Genomic DNA, 22,368 nt, shown 5'->3' on the forward strand with positions numbered 1-22,368 from the left:
TTCTTTGCATACAATACGCCACCACAAAATGGTCAGTTAGGACTGCATTTGTCCCCTGTTTAATCTTGATACTAATTTGTCAATAGAAAATCAAAGCTCTTTCTCGCTCTACGGAGTCGCAGCAGGCCCCCGGGTCCGGCGTCGTCCGCCAGTCGCGCAATCTCGACCCGTCTCAACATCCATTTGAGCGTGCTCGTGAGTACACCCGTGCTCTGAATGCCATTAAGATGGAGCGTATGTTTGCTGCGCCTTTCTTGTGTCAAATGGGTGATGGTCATGTGGACGGAGTGTACAGCATGGCGAAGGATCCTGGCTCGCTGGAGCGGTTTGCAAGTGGCAGTGGTGACGGCATGGTGAAGGTGTGGGATTTGACTACTCGCGGAGAAGTTTGGGAGACACAGGCACACGAGAATATGGTGAAGGGTGTCTGCTGGACCCCGGACAGGAAACTTCTGTCTTGCGCAAGCGATAAGACGATCAAACTATGGGACCCGTACAACTCTTCACCGGATGCACCTCCCATGACCAGCTATCTGGGCACTGGTGCCTTTAACAGTGTCTCGCACCACCGAAGCGATCCAGCCTTTGCCGCTGCCTCAAACATGATCTCAATCTACGACCTTTCTCGGCCTTCGTCCTCGCCATCGCAGACTATGCACTGGCCTACTAGCGTTGATACAATTACCTCGCTTGCATTCAACCAAACCGAAACTTCGATTCTTGGCTCTACTGCCCTTGACCGTTCAGTCATCCTGTACGATTTGCGAACATCTTCGCCAGTGCAAAAGATGGTTCTCAAGCTGGCCTCGAATGCCATTGCTTGGAACCCAATGGAGGCTTTCAACTTTGCTGTGGCCAACGAGGACCACAACGCTTATATCTTCGATATGAGAAAGACCGACCGCGCTCTGAACGTCCTGAAAGATCATGTTGCTGCTGTCATGGATATCGAGTTTAGCCCGACAGGTGAAGAATTGGTTACTGCATCTTACGACAAGACCATCCGTCTCTGGGACAGAGCACGTGGACATTCTCGTGACATTTATCACACTGGGCGGATGCAACGGTATGTGAAAATCGGATTCTCTTTCAAAAACATCTTACTTATTATGAATATAGTGTTTTCTCGGCCAAATTTACACCGGATAGTAAATACGTGCTGTCTGGATCCGACGATGGTAACGTTCGTCTCTGGCGTGCCAAGGCCTCTGACCGCAGCGGAATCAAGAGTGCTCGTCAGCGTTCCAAGCTGGAATACGACCAGGCCCTCATCAAGCGATACTCGCACATGCCCGAAATCCGTCGCATCAAGCGGCAACGCCACTTGCCCAAGCCTGTTAAGAAGGCTGGTGAGATCAAGCGTGAGGAGCTTGGTGCTATTAAGAGACGCGAGGAAAACGTGCGCAAGCACACCAGCAAGGCCAATCTGAAGTCGAGGACGAACGAGCGCGAGAAGATGATTCTTACTCGCGAGCAATAAACCGACCCACAAAACCTTTTTGCATCTCAGACCGGCTGAGAATTGAGCTGATATTCACATGGCTGCCAAGATATGCAACTGTACAGAGATGTGCAACACCAAATCCGTCTTATATACAGGATAGATTCACTCGCCTCATTCTTCCTTCACATGTGCAAAATTATCAATCCACTCGACGCTTCTTCGCCGCTCTATGGTCATTACGATTCCCCGATGCCACAGCACTGTCAATACCGCTCACATAACGAGCCACCTGCTGTATGGCACCTGGCAAGGCGGCGTAAAGATTCACCAGCTTTGCAAAGGCTGGCAATCTAAGCACCCCACCATGCCCGCTGTCGATCGCAGCAACAATTTCACGAGCCACTTCCACGGGCTGCAGGACTGGAGCAAAAAAGTGGCTCGGTGTCCGAACCCAGTCAAATAACGGCGTGGCCATCTGCCCCGTCTCTACCAGTAACATTTTTATTTGCTCGTGCTCGCGGAGCTCTGATTCCATCGTTCGGTGCAGCGCGCTGAGGCCAGCCTTGCTTGCCGAGTAATCGGTCAAGCCTGCGGGAGACAACTGGCCTAGCACCGAGCTGATGGTCACAATTGTCCCTCCATTCTCGGCCTTGGCTATGATCCCCGGCAGAAAGACCTGATACAGATGAAATGCGGCCATAAGGTTGGTGCGGACCGTCTTCTCAAACGCATCCACGGGTAGATCCAAGAGCGCAGCACCGTTGATTCTTGCCGCAGCGCAATTGATAATAATAGTCGGGGTACCCAACTATAGCCAATTAGCGAATCAGAAAATAAGCAAGGAATTAAGTCAAAACAAATCCCTCCTAGATCCAACATCCGTAAAGAGAGAGAGAGATCAATAAATAAATGTAAACATACCTCCTTCTCAACTCTCTTCTTAACATCCTCCACCTCCTTCCTCACCCCAACATCGCACCGATAATAACAAACCCCTTCACCCAGAATACCCTCCTGCTCATCAATCCCGCCAAACTCCCGAATATCTAAAACAGCCACCGCACCCCCCTTCATCGCATAACTCTGCGCAATCAACAGTCCCAGCCCACTAGCCCCGCCCGTGATAAGCACAACCTCTTGATCCGAATCTACCGTCCGCGGAAGACCATGCGCAACACGGTGATTGATCGTCTGCGCAACGAAGAGCGCAGATAGAAAGATCGCGTATATGACCGCGCCTACAAAGGCCGGTGCCGTGGGTGGTGTAACCTGTGCACGGAGACAAAGGACGACGATCCAGGCGATGAAGGGGGAGAGGAGGGTTCGTTGGAGGACGCGGTAGAGGGTATCAATGGTAAGGTGGTGGGACCAGGGTTTCTGCGACGAGGAGGCCGGGAGCACCGAGTTCGTCGTGATGACCTTGGGTGTAGACATCTTTGGTAAAATGGTGCCTAGACCTCAGTGAGCGGTGCGAGGTTTGTGTCGTTGTCGTTGGTGGTCTGCTGATGGGGCTCTGCGGTGGGATGTTTTTCGCGCTAAGAATTGCGGCGGGTTTTCCCAAGCGGGCTTGGCGATTGGCGATTGCACAGTAGGTTTAGCGCATGGTCGATGGTCCTGGTGATTTATTCCAAGTTGGTATTGTTGTTCGCGCTCCCTGCTTGGAGAGCTGTTGGGTTGGTTTGGGTGTGAGTTCACAGCTTGAACTCGGGGAAATTGGGCCAGGCGCGCGTGGGGCTGATAAGATCGGGATCGGCCCATTAGCACCATTAGAAGCCCCAGATACTCTACAAATGTACGGAAGACATTGCTAACTAGGTCTTTTGAAATTGGTTGGTCATAAAATTAATATATCGGATCGTCAATAAGTGAGTACTACATAAAATGGGACACTTGTTTCCTCCCAAGCTCCTCCTAGAACTCCATCAGGATGTCTACCCAAGAAGATATCTCCCAAAAGTCGTAACCTGACCCCATACCCTCCTCGGAGTAGATGAATCGGAGAGATTCAAGGTATGACTGAACGTTTTCGAAGCCGGGTCCTCCTTCAAAATGTCTAGGTCTGAAGGCTCCTTAGAGAGAGCGAAGCCATGTCCTGCCCGTGGATGCTTTCGATATCCCTCTTCATCCTCAACCTTCGGTTTAGGACTAGTGGGCACTGGACTGAAAGTCTTCTGCTGCACTATTGAAGCAGCAGAGGGCATTGTGAGTTCTGGATTTTTCGATGAAATGTCGACCAGGAGGTCGACTAATTGGGCATGAGAAAGACGGGAGAAGTAGGCACGCTTCTCATCTGTATTCATCGATGCACTTCCGAATTCTGATAGACCTTTTTGTTGAACTGGAGTATTTGGTTCCTGTGCCTTGGGAGGGCGAGTGCCAGTGGACCGACGCTGACGATGCACGCAACGGTGGCAGTGCCACTCTTTGTCCTCGTCCAGAATAGCATCATCAGGAATCTCAGGGTAATGACACTTCTGGTGCCAAGTCGACTCACATCCACTGCAGAATACAATTGGATTTGATTTGGGGGTGGTGCCACGGTCACATTTGGCGCAGATGATGTTGGCCATTTTCTTGCGAGCAGACCTTTGGCGTTTGCCAGGAACGGTCACGGGAACTGGATTGGGGACGTAGGCTGTGGGGGCTTTGATGGCTCTCCCAGAACGACTCATTCGAGCATTGGGTGATGGGAGGACTTCATCGACGGAATCTTCGCGTTTTATGCTAAAATCCTCTTGCGATTTCTCCTGCTTGAAGGTGATCTTCAGCCGTTTCGCCGGACGGTCGGATGACTCTTCAGACACATCGGCATTGTCTCGAGGAGAAGTGGACATGGTGTTAGGGAGGCAGATGGCTGCCTGTGTCTCTTTTATAGGTAACAGAGGTCGGCCTTGCGGGAGACGGGAAAGAGGGTTCGGAACCTAAATCGTGGTTGAGCTGGCGGACAGAAACGTGAAAGGCCGGATAATTATAAGAAAAATTATTTAAGTAATCGGGCCAAACAATGACGGTTCATTCAAACGCGGCTCAGCATGGCACAATGCAAGCACTGGGAAGGAAAGGAGATGTCGTCCCGCCCAAGGTCTGTATAGCCTCACGTGATCGCCAACGAACCCTGAAGTTCTGAAAGCATGAGGTGTTAAATTGGGGTAATTAAACCCTGGGGAGATTTGAATACTCTGCTATAGCTCAAAGTAAGAAAATATACGTAGTGAGTATATTTGATTCGTCTATGTACATTTGTGCAAGTCTTGTATATCTACACTGCATTCTCCGCCGTCCACAGGCTATGACAGCACACCCTCCTCCTTCAACCGAGCAATATCCGCTTCACTATATTCCAAGACTTCACCCAAAATCTCATTGGTGTGTTGCCCAAGAGTTGGGGGAGGGGTACGAACGCCGGGTGTCGCCTCAGAGTATTTGATGGGAGTGTTGACCAACTTAATGGGACCACAAGCCGGGTGGTCAACCTCTGTTACCATGTCTCGGGCTTGCACTGTAGAGAGAACATTAATGTCTGTAGCATATTTGTGGGGAACAAGAGTAGCATACCGTGTTCATGGTTCAGTGTTCCTTGAATGTCGTTGACTGCCGCATATGGCATTCCACTGCCTTCAAATATATCCAACCACTGCTTAGTCGTCTTCTGTTGGGTTGTATTTTCAATCATCCCATCAATATCAGCACGATGCTGCACACGGTCGCTGTTAGTGACAAAGCGAGCATCAGTCTTCCATTCAGGAAAGCCTAGACGATCACATAGCACGCCAAAGAGTCGGTCATTGCCGCCACCAAAAAGAATGTCGCCATCCAGTGTCTTGTAGCTTCGGTAAGGGACAATCGACGCTGATGATTATTATTAGCATGCCGCTAGTCCTATTTTCCAGTGTAGAAGCCACTTACGATGCGCGGTACCCCATCGACCGGAGTCCTTCTTGCCACTAATAAGGGCAGAGCTAGCCAGATTCGACAATGTTGCGACTTGGCAGTCGCTGAGACAAGCGTCAATATGCTGCCCCTGCCCGTGCGAGCACGCGCAAGCAAGGCTGCCATGATAGCATTGGATGTATATAGACCAGTGGTTAGATCAGTCACTGCCACGCCGACCTTGACAGGCGCGCCATCTCGCGCTCCGGTGATGTGCATCAAGCCCATCTCGGCTTCCACCATGACATCGTAGCCAGCACGGTTGCTGTACGGTCCAGTTTGCCCATAACCGGTGATACTGGCATATATAAGCTTGGGATTGATTTCTCGTAGAGTCTCATAGTCCATTCCATATTTCTTCAGGCCCCCAGGCAAGTAATTTTCGACTAGGACGTCGCATTCCTTCGCAAGCTTGTGAAGAATCTCAACGCCTGACTTGTGCTGGAAAGACAATCCCAGGGACTTCTTGTTGCGATTGACCTATCAATACGGTCAATACTACTATATCCAGTGAAATTTGTCCCAGGTGAAGGTGCTCATACGGCCAGATAATAGGCGCTCTCGCCCGGTCCGGTCTTAGATGGGTCCTCGTACTGGGCATATGGCGGGCCCCAGGCCCGGGTGTCGTCGCCACGCACAGGGTGTTCGACTTTGATGACATCCGCTCTAAGCATGGCATGTTAGTGTTTGAATTTTAACTTCGATCTAGTAAGCGTGAATAAGAGGCTTTAGTACCCCCACTTACCCCAGATCACCAAGAATTTGAGTGCAGTACGGCTATATCAGACGAAACTAGGTCAGCACAGAATCACAACATGTCCAGGACATATGTACTCACACCAGCCAGCACTCTGGTCATATCAAGCACGCGAATACCTGACAGGGGTAGCGTATCACTCAAAGGCGAAACAGCACTGGAGTAGCTCCGCAGCGGCATGCGACGCCAGGCATTGTAGGAGCAGCCAGGGCTGACGCGGCGAGAAATTGCCTGAAACCGAACAGCGACGCTCATTATATAATATCGAAAAAGTACAGCGCGGCCAACAAAAGAAGAAGAAGAGAATGAACCAAAGCACAGCACCCTCGCACAGCACGTTTAAAGGAAACTGGGGATAGATCGAAATTCCGCTAAAACGCCGACACCGCTCGGGCAGCGGGCCCTGAAGCCGAGGTCGACCGAAGTAACCCCAACTCTTCCTGCCCTCCTCCAATCCAATCCCTTGCAGATCCACTCCGCAACAATGTTTACTGGTCTTGTCGAGACGATCGGGAGTGCGTGACATCTTCCTGCTCCTTCTGCATAATGTCATTCAGACTAACAGACCTCCTTCTTCAGCCGTCACGGCCCTAGAGCCCCTCGATACCTCGCAGAGCGGGGGCGGGGGCACTTCGCTCACCATCTCCGACTGCGAGGAGATTCTCTCGATGCCCACCTGGGCGATAGCATTGCTGTCAATGGTACAATCCTCTACAGATAAAGCTCGAATATCCCGGTGGGTCATACCTGGCTAACACTTCTGGGCACGGAAGGAACTTGCCTCACAGTCACCGAGTTCGACAAGACCTGGTTCAAGGTCGGCGTCGCCCCAGAAACTCTTCGACGCACGAATCTCGGCTCCCTAACGACCAGCTCCAATGTCAATCTCGAACGTGCGGTTTCGGCAGATACCCGCATGGGCGGGCATTTCGTGCAGGGCCACGTCGACACTGTTGCACAGATCTTGTCCGTCACACCTGATGGCAATTCCTTGGTCTTCCGCCTGCAGCCGCGTGATAGAGATATCCTCCGCTACGTCGTTGAGAAGGGTTATGTCACCCTGGATGGTGCTAGTCTGACTGTTACCAAGGTCGTTGATGGCGAGGATGGATACTGGGAGGTCATGCTCATTGCCTACACCCAAGAGAAGGTCGTTACAGCTGGTAAGAAGGCCGGTGAGCTCGTCAATGTTGAGATCGACATTGTGGGCAAGTATGTTGAGAAGAGCGTCGCCGGATACTTTGCTGGCACTGCCGGTGGGGATTTCGCCATTCTAGAGAAGATGGTGTCCCGCCTGGTTGATGAGAAGCTGAAGAAATAAGTATTTTTAAAAAAAGAAAGAGATTCACGCATTGATGCCATTTACGAGGATCTAAATTAAACAAGAAAGCGTCCAAATTATTCTATCTCAAAACTTTTTGATTCATTCCGTAAATCTTGTACATGTACATTGGGCCGTGAAGAATGGGTATAAAATGGGGGTGACTGCCTAGGATGTGGCTGTTCGATCCATGTATGGTGAAATCGATCGCAAGCCCGAACTGGACTGCATTTTATACCCCGATCGGGATGACAGTCTTCGAAACATGCTCATTATCACCATGGAATAGACCTTGAAGACTTGGGCTGGGGTCGAGAACCATGTCCGGTCTTGGAGGGGTGTTATGGCCTTGATGTTCAAGACCATTCGGGGCTGGCTGGTTGGCGGATGAAAGCTCACCCCCCAGCCTTGGTAACTGACAATTATGAAATTATCAGATCCTTCACTCCTCCATAGACTCATCCGAGTCGTCTTCGTCCCCTCCTTCATCATCAAAGTCATCGGAAAGCCAATTCTCGTCGTCCATATCGACATCCTCCTCGTCGTCTTCATCATCGTTGACCTTCTCGCCATTGGCCCTAGCCTTGGCCTTGTCCTTCTTCTTCCGCTCAATGTTCTCCTTTTGCTCCTTCTTGCGCTTCTCCTTCTCCTTGCGACGAACTGCCCAGTTCTGATCCAACTTCCTAACTTCGGCAGCAGACTTGGTGACATAGTCGTGCCACATGATCTTGCCATCGCACACACCATCCTCGACCTTCATAAGTCGAAGCTTCAGGCGAGGTCCAAGCTCGACCAGCTTGACTGCACGCTTCTCAACACCCGGGGTAGCGTCCTTCTTATCGGCCTTCTCTCCCTTCTCGTTAGCCTTTTGGCGTTGAGCTTCCCGCTTGTTGAGGATCTTCCGGGTTGTGCTCTCCGCAATCTCCACCTCGGCATCGGTATCAAGCTCGGTCTCACTCGCGGATGTGTAACCAGCAGCAGACGGGTCCAGCAGATAGTCAGCAGCATCCTCGAGTTTACCCAGGTTGGGAACAGCGGCCTTCTTCTTTTCTCTGTTGCGAATCTCCTTGGGATCTAGGCGACGGATGCGTTTTGAGACGCCGGTTTTCTTTGTGGCGATGGCATAGTGTCGCAGACTCAGGACGTAGGAGTCGTCCTCGGCCTGTTCACGGTTCAGGAGCATCACACGTCGAATTGAAGAAAGGGGTGTAGCTGTGGGGTTGATCGGGGGGGAAGAGTGATTGGAAGATGGTGGTAGTGAGCGCTTCCAGGCGTTTCGGGACTTTGGCGTCTTCATCGACATCGGCGGTATTGAAGTTGTTCATGACCAGCAGAGGGGGGGTCTTGTGGTCCTGACCACCACTTTGAGGGCGCTTCATTGATCGCTCCACGTCTTTGCAGAGTGAGTAGTTCTCGACTTGGAAGTGGAGGGTAGGGCCACGAGGTGTAACCGCGAGTCGCATGTTGGTGTTTCCGGTCTTGGACTTGGAGAAAAGCATCAAATGAGTGACGCCAAGAGGGCCAGCCATCACAGTATAGTCGCGCAGTCGGTTAGATTTGCGTTCCTACAGATATAAGAATTAGATGCCGTTGAAATTGACCAAAGCAGAAGATTTGAACACCATACCTTCAATCGCACAGCGGTGTCGGGCTCCATCATTCGTCGAACATCTTTGACAAGCTGAGTAACACTAGTACCAACTTGCGAAGCGCCGACTCGAATGACCATGGACTTCGGAGTCTTGGTTAGAGCAGCCGCACCACCCTTGGGAGCCGCAGAGGCATTTTGGGGGCGGGTGTGAGTGCGCTTCTTAACGCGAGCCTTTGCCATTGTGATTGGTGATTGGTGAAATATGAAATCACCAACTAATAAAAGGGGGGTTGGAATTGAAAGCTGCAGAGAGATCGGTCTCGGAGCTGGAAGTTTTTTTGGTCTCCAAAAAATCCAGCGGAGAAGGCCCGGATCAACAATCATGCGGATAGCCAGACCCACTTAAATTATTTTGAGGTCGGAGTTGACTTCTCGACCAGCGCTACTTTTCTTCTCTCACCAACGACGCAAGAATGCCTCCAGTCAAGAAGCGCAAGGTCGCCCAAGAGGTGGCCTCCCCGGCCGAGGATAGCGATTCTCAGTCTTCGCGCTCCGAGTCTCCCGCGGCTGAGAACACCACCAACGATGACGGCAGCGCCGAGAATACATCTACACCCAAGTCGTTTAAGCAATTGGGCGTGATCGACTCGCTGGTCGAGGCTTGCGAAATCCTTGGATACAAAGCGCCAACTCCTATCGTGAGTATCTACACCAGAAACCAGCGGGATGGGCTTAGACGAGTATGATCCGTGGCCGGCATTTACCACAATGGATCTTCTGAACCCATTTCTCTTTGGTCTCGATCTTTCTTGGTGAACTAGGCTGACAATGACAAACACAGCAAGTCGAGGCTATCCCAGTTGCGCTTCAAGGAAGAGACGTCATCGGATTGGCCGAGACAGGTAGTGGAAAGACGGCGGCGTTCGCTCTTCCAATTCTACAAAAGCTGATGGAGAATCCGTCCTCCTTCTTTTCCCTCATCCTCAGCCCCACTCGAGAGCTTGCGTATCAAATCGCTCAGGCCTTTGAGGCACTGGGATCGACTATAAATGTTCGCACGTGCTGTCTTGTGGGTGGTATGGATATGGTGCCTCAATCGATCGCGCTCGGCAAGAAGGTTGGTTCTGCATATTAAATTCCCAATTTTATATACTAATATTTTATACAGCCTCATATTATCGTCGCTACCCCTGGTCGTCTCCTCGATCACCTTGAAAACACTAAAGGGTGAGTCGGCGCATACCCACAATTAAGATCAAACTAACTCTCCATGCAGCTTTTCACTTCGGGCACTGAAATACCTCGTCATGGATGAGGCTGACAGAATGCTTGACCAAGATTTCGGTCCTCTCCTTGACAAGATTCTTCGAATTCTGCCAGCTAAACGTAACACTTTCCTTTTCAGTGCTACACTTTCCTCGAAGGTCGAATCCCTACAAAGGGCTTCTTTGTCCAACCCGGAGAAAGTCTCCGTGAGCAGCAAATATTCCACTGTGAAGACTCTCCAATCCTACTACTTGTTAAAACCCCACAAGTGGAAGGATCTCTACCTCTGTTTCCTTCTTAATGAATTCATGGGTCAGTAGCCCCTCTTTAACCTAAACATCAAGAAGAACAAAACTGAGAAAAGAAACAGGTCAAAGTGTCATTCTCTTCACCAGGACAGTTCACGAAACCCAAAGAGTCGCATTCTTACTTCGAAGCCTGGGCTTCGGAGCCATCCCGCTGCACGGTCAGCTTAGCCAGTCTTCTCGACTCGGTGCACTTGGCAAGTTCAGATCGAAGGCGCGTGATATTCTCGTGTGTACAGATGTCGCAGCCCGTGGTCTTGATATTCCAAGCGTTGACGTTGTTCTGAAGTGAGTTGATCGTTCTTGAATCTAGCTGGAGTCGTCTCACTAATTACCATTGCCATAGCTTCGATCTTCCCACCGACAGCAAGACCTATATTCACAGAGTCGGGCGAACTGCACGTGCGGGTAAGAGTGGTGTTGCCATCAGCTTCGTGACTCAGTACGATGTGGAGTTATTCCGTGAGTTCTTCCAGAAAAATGAAACATAGTTCGTTGCTAACGAAATATCAGAGAGAATCGAGGATGCTCTGAACCGAAAACTGCCAGAATATGAGACCGAGAAGGATGAGGTTATGATTCTGGCGGAGAGAGTCAGCGAGGCGCAACGTTATGCCATTATGGAGATGAAGGCATTGGACGAGAAGAAGGGTACCAGAGGAAATAAATTTGGTAAAGGCAAGCGCACGCGTGATAATATGGATCAAGAGGAGGGTTGATCAAGACCATGACGTGGCTGAGCCAAAAGTACTATCGCTACATGTACCTAGTATGAGTTTAATGTCAATAGAAAAGTTCCTCTTTTATTATGTTTGCCCCAACTCGGTTAGATAATACTAGTATAGCCCAGGCAGTTCTGCCCATGAATACAGAAATACTAGTACTCACTAGTACTTACGTCGGCATGTCATTGACAAGGTGTCTACCCAGCTGGTTAGCATCCCCGCAAGATCGACCCCTGTTATTCCATTCAAAATTAGGACTTTTATGCCTCTGCCAGCTTGCCAGGAATAAATAGTATACGTGAGACATAGCTTTCAACCATTCTGATCAAAGAAGAAAATAATAAGCATGCAAAGAACTTCATTACTGCATGAACATGGTATTGACTATGTTGCTAAGTCATACTGCCCTCAAGTGGCAGAAAGGAAACGCTGTCGTCATATTTTGGTTGTCACGGCTCCCTGATAACCGCGTCAAGTAGATCGAGGGAAGCAAAGTCATCCACTGTTGTATTCTGCGGTTGAACAATTAAGCTTGCTGACCGTCCGTACCCGCCTCACGCACAGCGTTAGCAACGCGAGTAGCAAGGTCATCAGCCTCAGATCGGCTAGCAGCCTCGGCGTAAACACGGACAGCATCCTCAGTACCACTGGCACGAGCGAAGCTGCGGCCCTTGTGGTAGCGGGACTGCAGGGACTCGATCTGGCCCTGAAGACCGGCAGGCGACTCAAGCTTGCGCTCGGCGTCGTAGGCCTTGAAGATCGAGCGGTCGTTCACCTCGACGCGGACAAGGCGCGAGGGAAGATCAGTGTAGGTGCCGAGCCACTCCTTCGGGGTCCAGCCCTTGTGAGCGAGGATGGCCTCGACGAGGAGCATGTCGGAGAGAGCATCACCGACGGCCTGGTTGATCAGGTCGGTGAGGGCCTGCAGGCATTCCAAAGCGCGCTGCTGGGCGGGAGACTGGGGCTCGGTGTTCTTGATCGCCTTCAAGGCATTCTCGGAGAAGGTAACGGTACCGTGACCGTTGGCCTCGAAGTAGACACCAACATCGAATCGCAGGGCAGCGTGGTGCAAGTGCTTGACACCAGTGTTGGTGCAGATGATGGGAAGCTTAAGCATCTTCTCAATATAATCAGTGCTAGCGCCATTGGCGTAGGCAGTTTGAACGACGCCGATCTTGAGCTTCGATGCGATTCCGGCGCTGCGGGCAAGGTCGCCAATGAAGGAAGCGGCCAGAGTGGCGATGCGGTCACCGTCGAGGAGTCGGAAAACGTTGCTCTCATCGCTGAAATAGTAGACCAGACGGTCGGCATCACCATCCAACGAAGCACAGCGATCAAGGGGACCGGCCTTAGACGAGGGAGGGGCACGTTGCTTGGTCTTCACGTAGTCGGCACCGCACTAAGAAAAGGTCGGTCAATATATTGCGCCATATGGGAAGAATAGGGTGTGACTTTACCTCGAAGTTCAGGCTGTCGGGGTTGATCACATCATCGTTGATAACCTTGATGTCGATAGGGGTATCAAGGAGCTTAACGAGCTCCCTCAGCTTAGGGCCACCGACACCGTTGGCACAATCGACAGTCAGGGATCCCTGGACCTTAACGCCTCGCATAACCTTCTTGAAGGAGTCCACCAGCTTCTGATAGTATCCAAGCTCAGAGGGCTCGCCATACTCGTATTGTGTTCCAAGGGTATTCTTGCAGCGCACGACGTAGTGAAGCTGAGGGGTGGTCATGTACTTGAAGTCGATGAATTCAACCTCAGTTGCGGTAAGAGCGGCATTCAGCACGCCGACAAGCCGAGAGCCAGAGGCACGAGTATCTCTAGCAAAGACCACGCGGGCGGGGTTGGTCATCTTGACATCGATCTCCTTCACCAGCTCATCGTAGACATCGGCGATTTTGTCCAGAGGGGCATTTGCGAGCTTGGTAGCGTATGCCTCCCACTCGGCCTAAATATCGGGTGTCAGTACGGGGGGGTATGAGGGTTTATCCGGTAATTCGAGGATTTCTCACCTCGAGCATCTCGCCCTAGATTTTCCATGTTGATTAGATATGATCCCAGTCAGAATGCAGGGGTTGTGGGCAATTGTTTACTCACCATTGGGTCAACCAGCTTGACGCCGTTGTCCTCTGCGGGGTTGTGGCTCGCAGTCACCATAACACCAATCCATTGTCCACTGAGCTTCTTGGAGCGCAGACCAGCAAGTAGACCCACAGCAAAGACAACGGTGTTGAGAAGGTCACTGTTCAGATCCGTAGGTTAGGACCGACGTCAACAAAGGACGATCGCGGGGTGTGTGTGGAGGCGGGGCTGATCGAGGCTGAGAAAAACTTACGCCTTCATCCGGAACTATCGTGGCAAATCGAAAAGTGATTAGCTGGAGTTTTGTAGGAAGGAGTTCCTTTGGAAATGCGGACATACCCCTGCGGTGCCATACTCGAAGACCTTGCCCTCAGGCTTCTGGTACTGCAGCGCAGCCTCTGAGATTGCTTTCTTGACAGCTGGAGACGCCATTGTGGCGCGAAAGGCGGCGATCAAAATAAATCTAGCGGATAGAAAATGCGAGTCAAGGAAGTCGAGCAATCGCTAAATGTTGACAGAGAGAGTGAGGTGAGAGGGGAGGTACTTTGAAACAAAAAAAGAACGAGGGGCTTTTGGGTGAGACAATAGCGGCTTAATGCGACGGCCATAGCGGTGAGCCAATAGTGGGGAAGTAGGCGACACGCCGCACGGTCGGTGCGTGGAATTAGGGCCGTGCACACTGGTCAGTGCGTGCACATTACTACGGTATTATGGGGCGCGGCTACGAGGGAGGAGTTCAGAATTGCAATTATTATTAGCAACAGGCCGCCGGGTCCTGTCTCGGCTGTGTCTGTCATACTACATGGGGAAACCCTGACTCGGAAATTCCCACCACACTTTTTGGAAGACTATATTTGAAACAGCCATCTCGATTCACCCAATATTTAGGCTTTCAGTCGGTGGCTGGCGATATCATCTTGCGTATCTTTGATGAGGAACCTGCCCGCAGATGCAATGCATTAGTCACAGAAAATGGGAGGGTAACAACGCATCCACAATGGAGTATAACTCACGAGTACCACCAAGCGGTGGGGACTACCGTGCCCAGGTGCCAAAGGCTGTGGGCATCAATTAATCCATTCCATGGGGGAAAGTCGAGCAATTCCAAGCTCATGGCCAAGATGATCCATGCGACGATCATACCAGGCCAAGCTGTCCAGGACTTGAGATGCTTCTTGTATCGGATGATACTGAAGCCCGTCCACATCAGATTCTGGATGATACCAACTGCGACATTGGCTGCCATGTTGTACGTATAGTCCCAAGACCAGAAGGTCAGATAGCAAACATGCAACGTATAGAGCAGAACACAGATTGCTGTCCACAGGCGACGCAGGGTCGGACGGTGTGGGGGGTTCTCCAGATCCAAGCGCAAGATTCGAACCACGGCCAAGTACAGGCCGTACAAGACGCTGGCGCCAGCGCCCCAGTAGTCGAACTTCTCAGTGATGGCGAAATCCCGGGTGTGGAAGATCATGCTGAAGGTCCAACTGGCCAATCCGAAGTATCCAAACGCCATATAGTATTTTCGGAGAGAATGCCAGGCCGGGATCGATTCCTGGATTCGAGACATGCCATGCCAATGTGCCGCGAAATTGAAGAAGGAGAAGAGCACCGAAAAGGGCTCCTGCATCCCCAGCATTCTGCGGAAGGGCCACTTACCATGGAATTGAACCACGGGGCTCAGCATTGGGGGATCCCGAGAAACTCGTTTATCCGTAATGACATGTTGGCAGGTATAGTCGCATTCGGCCGGGCAGGTCCATAATAACAAACGGTGGAAAAGAGCTGGGACGAGTCAGGAGTTGAACGTAAGAGGGCGAACACGATAGGGGGACGTACATATCACCGAGTTTCCATCCTGGCAGTTCTCGCTTTTACAGACCTGTGTTTGTTAGTCGGGGCATGAGGCTCATGGCAATCGGATAAAGCAACGGTACCTGGACACATTCTTTGAAATCGGGGAGATGGTCACCCAGAGAAGCGGTAGAAAGACCGACAAATAGAGCCAGCAAAAGGAAAGCGAAAATTATGGCGGGGTTTACTCTTCCGCCTAGATTCATTGTGGTCCAAGGGTGGTTTAGGCCAGCAACGCGTAAGCTTTAGGGAGGGAATGGCAGTTTGCGGAGCTGCGGGCGGCATCGCCAGAGTCTCGCGTGAGTCTTGGCAGCCATTGTTGACAGCTCCGAGCCAAGTTCCGGGGTAAAGAGTACAAGTACTACTACATACATCCATGAATGGGCCCCAGATTTGAACTTATATGTACCCAGCCATCCATCGTGTGTCGTATAAATACTTTATTATTATTCTGTGTAACGCTGTATGGTTTTATAGCCAAAATAGTACTCCAAAAAGGAACATGTCTTAACTTGAACATCATGATTAGTCAATGACAGCTTCTACTAGTACTTCGAAATTTGAAGATGTTTAAATATCGAGTCGTCGCCCACCAACCCTTTCAACAACTCTACATATTTACCACTTCATCTGAATGATAATGTTGATTTTGGTTGACAGATCAATACATTCAGGGAAGCCCTAGTCACGTGGCAAAGTCATGTGATATATGACTTCCGAAATCGGACTAGTGCGGGCGGGGATTTTGGAGGAGCTTGGCGGCGAACTGGAAAAAAAAAGTCGGCTAGTCTTCCATCTAGGTTCTGACTCTTTTTCTCCAAATCTTTGTTCTCCTTTTGTCCTGATTTTCAACTATTTTCCTACCGACAAAATGGAAGGAGCCGAGAACACCCAGGGAGGTAACTCCAGCAGCGCCGACCGCATGGTTGGCATGGAGCACTCCGAAGTGCGCTATTTCACCAGGTATGAATCCAAAGCCTCACATTTGTGTCGTGCTTGCATGCTAATTAAATACATAGCTACGATCACCACGGTAATTAACCATCTTATCCCAAATCTCTGTTACGTGATGAGTCTGGGAGTGGCCTGGCTAACGAATAATTTTCAACCTTGTGCAGGTATCCACGAAGAGATGCTTGTAAGTACAATCAGACGAAACCCAGCGTGTTTGTCAAGCCAATTCGATAATTCAATGATCTAACTTGCGATTCTCTTCATGCAGAAAGACGATGTCCGCACCCGCTCCTACCGCGACTCCATCTACCAGAACCGCCACATTTTCAAGGACAAGGTTGTCCTGGATGTTGGCTGCGGTACCGGTATCCTCAGCATGTAGGTGGCCATACATTACAAAGAATTGCGATTCTAGAACTTGCGGCTAATCTACTTGGAAGGTTCGCTGCCCGTGCTGGTGCCAAGCATGTGATCGGTGTCGACATGTCCTCCATTATCGAGAAGGCCAAGCAGATCGTCCACGTCAACGGCCTGTCCGACAAGATTACCCTTCTCCAGGGCAAGATGGAGGAGGTCCACCTCCCCTTCCCCAAGGTTGATATCATCATCTCCGAGTGGATGGGTTACTTCCTTCTCTACGAGTCCATGCTGGACACCGTCCTGTATGCCCGTGATACCTACCTCGCCCCTGGTGGCAAGATCTTCCCCGACAAGGCCACCATGTACGTCGCTGGTATTGAGGATGGCGACTACAAGGATGACAAGATTGGATGTGAGATAGCCCTTTTATCAGTTTATCTCGTTGAATTTGCGCTAATGATCTACAGTCTGGGACAACGTCTATGGCTTCGACTACAGCCCCATGAAGGAGATCGCGCTCACTGAGCCCCTCGTTGATACCGTGGAGATGAAGGCACTTGTCACCGACCCATGCCCAATCATCACTTTTGATCTCAACACTGTCACCGTTGCCGACCTCGCCTTCAAGGTCCCCTACAACCTCACTGCCAAGCGCAGCGATTTCATCCATGCCATGATCGCTTGGTTCGATATTGACTTCAGCGCTTGCCACAAGCCCATCCACTTCTCTACCGGCCCCCACGCCAAGTACACTCACTGGAAGCAGACCGTTTTCTACCTGCGTGATGTTCTCACAATTGAGGAGGATGAGCAGGTTTCCGGCTGGCTGGAGAACCGCCCTAATGACAAGAACAAGCGCGATTTGGACATCAACCTGTCTTACAAGTTTGAGATTAACGACCCCACTCGCTTTGCCGAGGGCAGCTGCTTCTACCGCATGTATGTTTTCCTGAAAGCCCCTTGTCACCACCGTCGGATAGGCTAACATTTCCTTTTCAGGTGCTAATTTCTGACGTTGATGGCTTGTTTTGTTCATGAAATGATCATAATCATCTAGATGCTGTCGCTTGCTTTTGAGACAGCGTGCAGCCTAGAATTTTCAGGTCTGGATTTGCACAGTCCTATTTGACATATTTCCGGTCTCGGTTTTCTTTCACAGGCGTTACTTTCTTGGGTGGCAGGGTAAAAGGCATTACTACATGGCGCGATACGGAGAGATGATCATGAAGCTCCTCGAATCAAGTAGATACCCCCGAGTCGATGCTTAGTCTAGCAACTCCGACGCATCTGATGTCCAAATCTTGGAATGTTTGTAGATGCATGCAGGGGAAATATTTTCTGATTTGAATACACGTTTCCATTTTCCGTAGAAGTTGAATAAGTTGTGTACTCGTAGCACTACTAGTACGAAGTAGTCAACAAGAATTCGCCAAGGAGCTGGCGTGTCTCGTCGGCAATTACGGTAACTAATCATTATCAGATCCTCGGCTCAGGGCCGCCCCGCAATTCCTCAATCCTACTTTAGCTTCTTCTTCTCCGCAGCATTTTTCCCGCACGCTCTCTCTTTTCATTCCCCCCTTTTCTTCGCATCTATATACCAGCATTATATATTCATCATGTCCGCCCCCGGCGCTGGTCACGAATTCCCTGCTAAACCAGTCTCCTGGCAAAAGCGCGATGTCTTGTTGTTCGCCAACAGCATCGGCTGCAAGGCCGACGAGCTACAGTTCCTTTATGTATGTCCAGCAAGCCAATGGAGTCAATGTCGATTCTCTAACACGATTAACAGGAACTGCACCCCAGCTTCTCTGTCTTCCCGACCTACCCCCTGATCTTGCGTACGTTGCACCTCGGGAGACTTTTTCGCATCGTTGGCACTACGACTGACCCACTTGAACAGCCTTCAAGCTCACAGACCAGGAGGTGACGAATTTCTATGACCGCCAATCTGCCGTTCACATCCCTGGGGTTCCGAAATTGGATCACCGCCATGGAGTCGATGGCCAGCGCAAGCTGACCATCCTCAAGCCGCTTCCTCCCACTAGCGCTGGACGCAAGTTTGAGCTGCGCAACAAGGTCATCGGTGTCTACGACAAGGGCAAGCCCGGAACTGTCATGGAAACCGAGCAGTCTATTGTCGACGCAGAGAGTGGTGAGGTGTACAACAAGGTTCTGACGAGCGGCTTTTTGGTCGGTCAGGGTAACTGGGGTGGGCCTAAGGGTGAGTTGCAGGCACGATTCCTAGCCTCACAGAAAAAGACTGATATTCTTTCCGCAGGACCCTCCACAGTTAACTTCCCCCCTCCCGAGGGCAAGGCTCCTGATGCCACTCACGTCATTCAGAGCACCAACGAGACTGCTCACCTGTACCGGTATGTTTGTGGGATTCTCATATGTAGGACATTCGGGCAAAAACTCATTTTCATCTTTAGTTTGAACGGAGACTATAACCCTCTGCACGCCACCCCCGAGCCCGGTCAGAAGATGGGCTTTGGTGGTGTTATTATCCACGGCCTGTTCAGCTGGAACTCTGCTGCCCACGGCATCCTCCGCGAGCTTGGAGGTAGCAACCCTGACAATATCAAGGAATTCCAGGCTCGCTTCGCGTCGCCTGTTCGTCCCAATGACAAGCTTACTACCGAGATCTGGCGGATGGGTAATGTCCAGGCGGATGGCTTTGAGGAGGTCCGCTTCACTACCAAGAACCAGACTGGCAAGGTTGTCCTGAGCAATGGTCGTTGCTTGCTGAAGGTTGTTAGCCCCAAGAGCAAGCTGTGAAGATAGGAAACTGCTATATCGTTCTTGGATACTTTTATTGTATCAATTGTATATAACAATTTAACCAGAACTACACCGTTTGCATTTTAATGAAATGCGTGCTCTTTTGTACTAGTACTTTGGAGCTTTGAAGATTGTTCACAGGAAGCTACTCCAGGGCTCTTGATTGCCAAATTGCGCGTTGAAAACTAGGCAAAGAAGGCAGTGCCCGTATTCCAATCCGCTTGGATAGTATGCCAGGAACCTTCGAGTTTGGATCCTATGACAAACTTCCAAGGTTGGACCTAGGTAACAACAATGGTTCCCAGGTCAGCCGTTATACTAGTATATCACTGGACTACTCCAGGGCTGGGTGTGTCTCAAGGTGGGTCTGGGTCCAACCGATAACTCCGCTTGAGGTGAAAGTTAATTAACAATTCGGAATCTATATAAAATGTGCCCTACTATTTTGTATGGATTATGGCACACCCTTCGATATGCACTTACTATTTTGTGTTAGTGTCTCCCATCATACGTTATTTGCCTTGGCAACGGTTGGTGGATGCACGTGACTTTCATCGACCGAGGCCGTTTCCCCGGAGTTTCGGGCTGCTCCCCCACCACCTTCTCCTGCATTTGCATTTTGAGTACCAGAAATACGGAGGACAGGGCGCAAGATGAATTTTCGCAGCTCCACGGCCATCTCAATGGCTGCTTGGCGAAGCACTCTGAGGTAAGATCAATTGGTTCCAACTCACAACTCACCAAGTTCGGGTGCTGATCTACCCCCAGAGGCACCATTGCGCGGTCATATGGCTCCAAGAGTGTTGATTTGGTACGTCAAATATGAATTCAGTCTTTCAGTGCAAGAATGTCGCGGAAGAATTACACTAAGTCACAGCAATAGCCCATCCGGACCATTGGATTGAACAGTCGCTCCCTTCCCAAAAGAAGAGCTCATGCGCCGAATTTCATTGTTAACAAGCGTCTAATTTCCACCAATGCCCCGGTGGACACATCAGAGCTTCCAGATCATCTCAGGATGCTTTCCAAAGACTCAAAACTTATATCCGCCGCCGTGAGGGGCTTGAATGAAGGATATGTGGTGCTAATGCCACCAAATACCACTACCCAGTTTTACAAGTTGTGAGTCGCCGTCTTAGACCCAAGAAATTTTCATCGCTACAAGTGCTGACCATCATGGGAAGTGGATCCTTCTTTTTAAGGTGAGTCGCCAGAGAGAGTGTGTTCGGGAGCTCAGTATCTCGGAAGGAGTATCGCTGAGAGGTCGTGGAATACTAGAGAAAATTGTCAATGCCCCAAGTGTGTTCATCCGGACACGAAGCAGAGGATTGTTGAGATTGGCTCGGTACGTATCATTTTTGTCTTGGGGGTCATTATCATCATGGAGCAGAGGGGCTAATCCAATCTAGGTCCTACCAGATATTACTCCTACCAAGTTAGATTGCGGAAACCTCAAAGAAGGCGCTCAAATCACATGTATGAATTCAGTCGACATTTCATACCAGTTATATTAACTAATTCTTGACAAGGGAATGATGGTCATGAGAGTGTCTATCCATGGGCCTGGCTAGAAAGACACAATGTGTTTAAGCAGAACTTGAAGTACAAGGTGTCTGTATATGGTGACGGCAGGCCAAGGTATGAACATTTTACACCTAAATCATCAGAAAGTTCCCACTGACAGTATTAAATAAAAGAGATTATCGCATATTTAATGCCAAGACCGACTCCTATCCCGAGGTCGAGTTTGAGAAGGTGATGTTCAACGATGCATCCGTTAAAGACTGGCTGGAGAAGATTGTAGGTCCCATATATACTTTTATCCCAAACTGTCAGCATGTTTATTGGTGAACTTTTTCTGATGATTGACCTTCTCCCTCGAAGCAAACTCTCGGATTCTGTTTCATCAAGGGAGTCCCAATTGACCCAGAAGCAACTAAGGCTCTTATTGAGCGTATTGCTTTTGTGAGACACACTCACTATGGTATTCTATCAGCACGGGACCCTTTCTCGACCGAATTCTAATTTGATATCTAGGTGGCTTCTGGGACTTTACGGCCGATCTCACCTTCAAGGATACCGCATATACCAATGAGTCTCTTGGTGTCCACACAGATAACACCTATTTCACGGATCCCGCAAGACTTCAGCTTTTCCACCTTCTGTCCCACACAGATGGATCGGGAGGCGAGAGCTTACTTGTGGATGGCCTAGCCGCCGCCTCCACGCTCCTGAAAAAGCACCCCGAACATTACAGAACTTTGATCCAGGTTAGACAACCGTGGCATGCCAGTGGCAATGAAGACGTCTGTATCCAGCCATCCTCCATGGCCCCTGTCTTTTCTATCCACCCGGACAGAGGGCGACTCTATCAGATTCGCTGGAACAATTACGATAGAGCACCTAAATCAGACTGGCCATTGGAAACTCAGAAGCAATGGTACGAGGCTGCTCAGTGCTACGATGACATCCTGAATGAACGTCGAAGAAGAATCCAGACGCAACTCCAGCCTGGAACAGCACTCAGTAAGTAGAGAACTGCCACCGTATACTTGCTCAATTATGAACTGATTCCCTTCCTAGTTTTCGACAACTGGAGAATGATGCATGGCCGCACCGAGTTCACCGGGAAAAGAAGAATGTGTGGGGGATACGGTATGTGCTAAAATAAGCCCAAAGTTCCCTTAAACACAAGCTTGTTGATACTAATATATCCTGGGCAGTCAATAACGATGATTACATTTCGCGACTTCGTCTGCTTAGTTATGGCCGAGAGGAAGTGCTAAACAATCTGGGAAGCCAAAACCATCCCGACGCGAAGAATGGCCCTTATTCGATCATTTAGACTGGGTCAAATATCTAGTGGCGAAATTTGAATGTAGAAATTTTATAACATAGAAGAATGAGGCTACCATTGCGAACATAAAATTCGAGAGGATTACTAGCACCTCACTGTTGACCGACTCACGTGACTGGCTGACGTTGTTGGAG

At 50.2% G+C, this 22,368-nt stretch overlaps 13 protein-coding genes across 13 annotated transcripts; 6 read left to right on the top strand and 7 right to left on the bottom strand.

Moving 5' to 3' along the window:
- Positions 1–28: 28 nt before the first annotated feature.
- N7509_002328 (rRNA-processing protein SOF1) lies at positions 29–1,480 on the top strand (the record flags this gene model as incomplete). Its single annotated transcript, XM_056626965.1, has 3 exons — positions 29–31; positions 87–1,066; positions 1,120–1,480. The coding sequence occupies 3 exons, from the start codon at positions 29–31 to the stop codon at positions 1,478–1,480; spliced, it is 1,344 nt and encodes a 447-aa protein (XP_056492760.1).
- A 163-nt stretch (positions 1,481–1,643) lies between these two features.
- Positions 1,644–2,878, bottom strand: N7509_002329 (uncharacterized protein; the record flags this gene model as incomplete). The annotated part of the gene is made up of 2 exons (XM_056626966.1): positions 1,644–2,252; positions 2,366–2,878. The coding sequence occupies 2 exons, from the start codon at positions 2,876–2,878 to the stop codon at positions 1,644–1,646; spliced, it is 1,122 nt and encodes a 373-aa protein (XP_056492761.1).
- A 497-nt stretch (positions 2,879–3,375) lies between these two features.
- Positions 3,376–4,278, bottom strand: N7509_002330 (phf1/phf2 family PHD finger domain-containing protein; the record flags this gene model as incomplete). The annotated part of the gene is made up of 1 exon (XM_056626967.1): positions 3,376–4,278. The coding sequence occupies one exon, from the start codon at positions 4,276–4,278 to the stop codon at positions 3,376–3,378; it is 903 nt and encodes a 300-aa protein (XP_056492762.1).
- Positions 4,279–4,731: 453 nt separating this feature from the next.
- On the bottom strand, positions 4,732–6,386 carry N7509_002331 (CaiB/BaiF CoA transferase family protein; the record flags this gene model as incomplete). Its single annotated transcript, XM_056626968.1, has 7 exons — positions 4,732–4,943; positions 5,000–5,293; positions 5,351–5,428; positions 5,482–5,854; positions 5,917–6,040; positions 6,120–6,151; positions 6,213–6,386. 7 exons carry the CDS (start codon positions 6,384–6,386, stop codon positions 4,732–4,734), a joined length of 1,287 nt encoding a protein of 428 aa, XP_056492763.1.
- A 229-nt stretch (positions 6,387–6,615) lies between these two features.
- Positions 6,616–7,452, top strand: N7509_002332 (riboflavin synthase; the record flags this gene model as incomplete). Its single annotated transcript, XM_056626969.1, has 3 exons — positions 6,616–6,646; positions 6,711–6,825; positions 6,855–7,452. 3 exons carry the CDS (start codon positions 6,616–6,618, stop codon positions 7,450–7,452), a joined length of 744 nt encoding a protein of 247 aa, XP_056492764.1.
- Positions 7,453–7,894: 442 nt separating this feature from the next.
- N7509_002333 (Brix domain-containing protein) lies at positions 7,895–9,283 on the bottom strand (the record flags this gene model as incomplete). The annotated part of the gene is made up of 3 exons (XM_056626970.1): positions 7,895–8,614; positions 8,736–9,017; positions 9,080–9,283. 3 exons carry the CDS (start codon positions 9,281–9,283, stop codon positions 7,895–7,897), a joined length of 1,206 nt encoding a protein of 401 aa, XP_056492765.1.
- A 233-nt stretch (positions 9,284–9,516) lies between these two features.
- On the top strand, positions 9,517–11,333 carry rrp3 (RNA-dependent ATPase RRP3; the record flags this gene model as incomplete). Its single annotated transcript, XM_056626971.1, has 7 exons — positions 9,517–9,741; positions 9,885–10,160; positions 10,212–10,270; positions 10,320–10,621; positions 10,680–10,902; positions 10,961–11,076; positions 11,128–11,333. 7 exons carry the CDS (start codon positions 9,517–9,519, stop codon positions 11,331–11,333), a joined length of 1,407 nt encoding a protein of 468 aa, XP_056492766.1.
- A 532-nt stretch (positions 11,334–11,865) lies between these two features.
- Positions 11,866–13,857, bottom strand: agm1 (phosphoacetylglucosamine mutase PCM1; the record flags this gene model as incomplete). The annotated part of the gene is made up of 6 exons (XM_056626972.1): positions 11,866–12,738; positions 12,797–13,291; positions 13,356–13,370; positions 13,441–13,585; positions 13,679–13,692; positions 13,765–13,857. 6 exons carry the CDS (start codon positions 13,855–13,857, stop codon positions 11,866–11,868), a joined length of 1,635 nt encoding a protein of 544 aa, XP_056492767.1.
- Positions 13,858–14,309: 452 nt separating this feature from the next.
- N7509_002336 (PGAP3/PER1 family protein) lies at positions 14,310–15,488 on the bottom strand (the record flags this gene model as incomplete). Its single annotated transcript, XM_056626973.1, has 4 exons — positions 14,310–14,364; positions 14,439–15,213; positions 15,268–15,310; positions 15,366–15,488. The coding sequence occupies 4 exons, from the start codon at positions 15,486–15,488 to the stop codon at positions 14,310–14,312; spliced, it is 996 nt and encodes a 331-aa protein (XP_056492768.1).
- Positions 15,489–16,153: 665 nt separating this feature from the next.
- rmtA (protein-arginine omega-N methyltransferase HMT1) lies at positions 16,154–17,581 on the top strand (the record flags this gene model as incomplete). The annotated part of the gene is made up of 6 exons (XM_056626974.1): positions 16,154–16,245; positions 16,302–16,315; positions 16,401–16,420; positions 16,505–16,614; positions 16,677–17,008; positions 17,064–17,581. The coding sequence occupies 6 exons, from the start codon at positions 16,154–16,156 to the stop codon at positions 17,579–17,581; spliced, it is 1,086 nt and encodes a 361-aa protein (XP_056492769.1).
- Positions 17,582–18,212: 631 nt separating this feature from the next.
- Positions 18,213–19,374, top strand: N7509_002338 (putative peroxisomal dehydratase; the record flags this gene model as incomplete). The annotated part of the gene is made up of 4 exons (XM_056626975.1): positions 18,213–18,332; positions 18,386–18,434; positions 18,497–18,968; positions 19,029–19,374. The coding sequence occupies 4 exons, from the start codon at positions 18,213–18,215 to the stop codon at positions 19,372–19,374; spliced, it is 987 nt and encodes a 328-aa protein (XP_056492770.1).
- A 409-nt stretch (positions 19,375–19,783) lies between these two features.
- Positions 19,784–20,056, bottom strand: N7509_002339 (uncharacterized protein; the record flags this gene model as incomplete). The annotated part of the gene is made up of 2 exons (XM_056626976.1): positions 19,784–19,798; positions 19,889–20,056. The coding sequence occupies 2 exons, from the start codon at positions 20,054–20,056 to the stop codon at positions 19,784–19,786; spliced, it is 183 nt and encodes a 60-aa protein (XP_056492771.1).
- A 4-nt stretch (positions 20,057–20,060) lies between these two features.
- Positions 20,061–22,222, top strand: N7509_002340 (putative trimethyllysine dioxygenase TmlH; the record flags this gene model as incomplete). The annotated part of the gene is made up of 11 exons (XM_056626977.1): positions 20,061–20,086; positions 20,146–20,188; positions 20,261–20,499; positions 20,656–20,722; positions 20,787–20,853; positions 20,907–21,015; positions 21,075–21,177; positions 21,262–21,361; positions 21,415–21,903; positions 21,961–22,032; positions 22,101–22,222. 11 exons carry the CDS (start codon positions 20,061–20,063, stop codon positions 22,220–22,222), a joined length of 1,437 nt encoding a protein of 478 aa, XP_056492772.1.
- Positions 22,223–22,368: the final 146 nt, after the last annotated feature.

Source organism: Penicillium cosmopolitanum (genome assembly GCF_028827165.1).
Source record: "Penicillium cosmopolitanum strain IBT 29677 chromosome Unknown utg000004l:1.0-4361866.0:1.0-4365735.0, whole genome shotgun sequence".
Taxonomy (NCBI): domain Eukaryota; kingdom Fungi; phylum Ascomycota; class Eurotiomycetes; order Eurotiales; family Aspergillaceae; genus Penicillium; species Penicillium cosmopolitanum.